This window comes from Meleagris gallopavo, chromosome 7 (assembly GCF_000146605.3).
Source record: "Meleagris gallopavo isolate NT-WF06-2002-E0010 breed Aviagen turkey brand Nicholas breeding stock chromosome 7, Turkey_5.1, whole genome shotgun sequence".
Classification (NCBI taxonomy): Eukaryota; Metazoa; Chordata; class Aves; order Galliformes; family Phasianidae; genus Meleagris; species Meleagris gallopavo.
This window is the reverse complement of record NC_015017.2, coordinates 7,016,379-7,017,759: the sequence shown is the minus strand read 5'-3', so window position 1 is coordinate 7,017,759 and position 1,381 is coordinate 7,016,379. Positions and strand designations below refer to the sequence as shown.

The following is a 1,381-nucleotide window of genomic DNA, read 5'->3' as shown; positions in this document are numbered from 1 at the left end:
GGCGGATCCCGAGCGGCGAGGGCGGGGAGCCGCTGCCGGCCGGCCTCAGCCTCGGTCTCTTTCTCGTTTAGGAGCCTTGGTTGGCTATTTCACATCTGCCAAGTTTCTGCTTTACCTTGGACATGCGCTGTCCACTTGGGTAAGTGGGACACCGGCCTGCCGGAGGTGGGGTGCTGCTGATCCGGCTCTGACTTACCTGCGCGTTTTCGGCACTTAGCGAGAAAGGGTCGCGGAACAGCGCTACGCCTCCGAGACAGAGGATTTGCTACTGCACTTTGTCGTCGAAAGCTTTTGTAGTCCTTATAAGATACGGAGCTCAGCTTCTAGTTGCGCAGAAGAGCAATACTCACTGTTTTATGAGGGCCCGATTCGATATCTGCAGAATTCTGCTTTCCTTTATGCTTTAAATAACTGCAGAATCAGTCAGGTTCCTTGTGGTGTTAAGTTCAGAGTGTGAGGCGTGAGGTGTGGTGCACTGTAGGATGCAAATAGCAACCCACTGCGCTTGGACTCAGAGGGCTCCTTCTGCCTGCACTTATTGATAGGAAACACTTTGTTTCAGTAGCAAACCTATTGAGTGCCAGTTTGCTCTGTCAAAACACTTACCTGCTGAAATGCTTTCTTTGTGTACTAAAGCAGCTTAGTATGCCAGTTCTTACTAACTTGAGGTTACAGTTCAATAATCTTAAACTACAAATAAAAAAATAGAGAATCTGATTCTATGTAATAAAATCAAGAATCCGTATAACCTTGTAATATAATCGTAAGTCTGCTTCAGTTGGATTGATTCAAGAAGAAGTGGGTGATTTCCCCTATCATTTCCTGCTCTCTTTCCAGCCCTGGCTGCGGGCTGGATGGTGGTGTGCGCTGTGCAGCATAGGGCAGCTTGCTGCTGCACAGCTGTGCTACCATGTGCCCCACTGGCAGCACCATGCTTCTACCAGCTCGACAGATCATATTGGTGCTTCTGTTAATGGGAGGATTTTTCTGCTTGGAGCAGAATTGGATGCTTTTTAAAGTAAGGACAGTATCTTAGCAAGTAATGCTATTGAAGAAGCAATGTGGCAGTGTTTGATTGGTTTGCTCTTCTGTAGAGTCCAGGGCTGTTATCTGCAGCAGCTTGTTGGTAATGCCAGCAAGTTACTTAGCTGGAAGTGCTGGAAGCCCGGCTGAGAGCCTGCTGGAGCTGGGCAGTGAGGCTACTCCCAGTGTGCCAGGAGAGGTGACAGAGGGGAGCTGGGAAGCAGTGGTATGTGCCCTGACAGATACGGGCGGCAGGGTGGCTGTTCTGCTGGTTAGCAATGTTAGTACTGTACTCCTCATTCCTGTGTGTTTTCCTTTGTGCTGAAAACCTTGACTTAAAACAAACACCACCACCCCA

General features: G+C 49.0%; 1 protein-coding gene across 1 annotated transcript in view; it reads left to right on the top strand.

Annotated features, from left to right (window-relative positions):
* Position 1: 1 nt before the first annotated feature.
* The window catches only part of SLC40A1 (solute carrier family 40 member 1), a gene marked incomplete at its 5' end in the record, with an annotated part of 14,474 nt that continues 13,094 nt past the window's right edge, over positions 2 to 1,381 (top strand). Inside the window, one exon of the mRNA XM_010713365.2 lies at positions 2 to 139. Within this exon, the coding sequence (XP_010711667.1) occupies positions 2 to 139 (138 nt within the window). The remainder of the gene's footprint in view (positions 140 to 1,381) is intronic.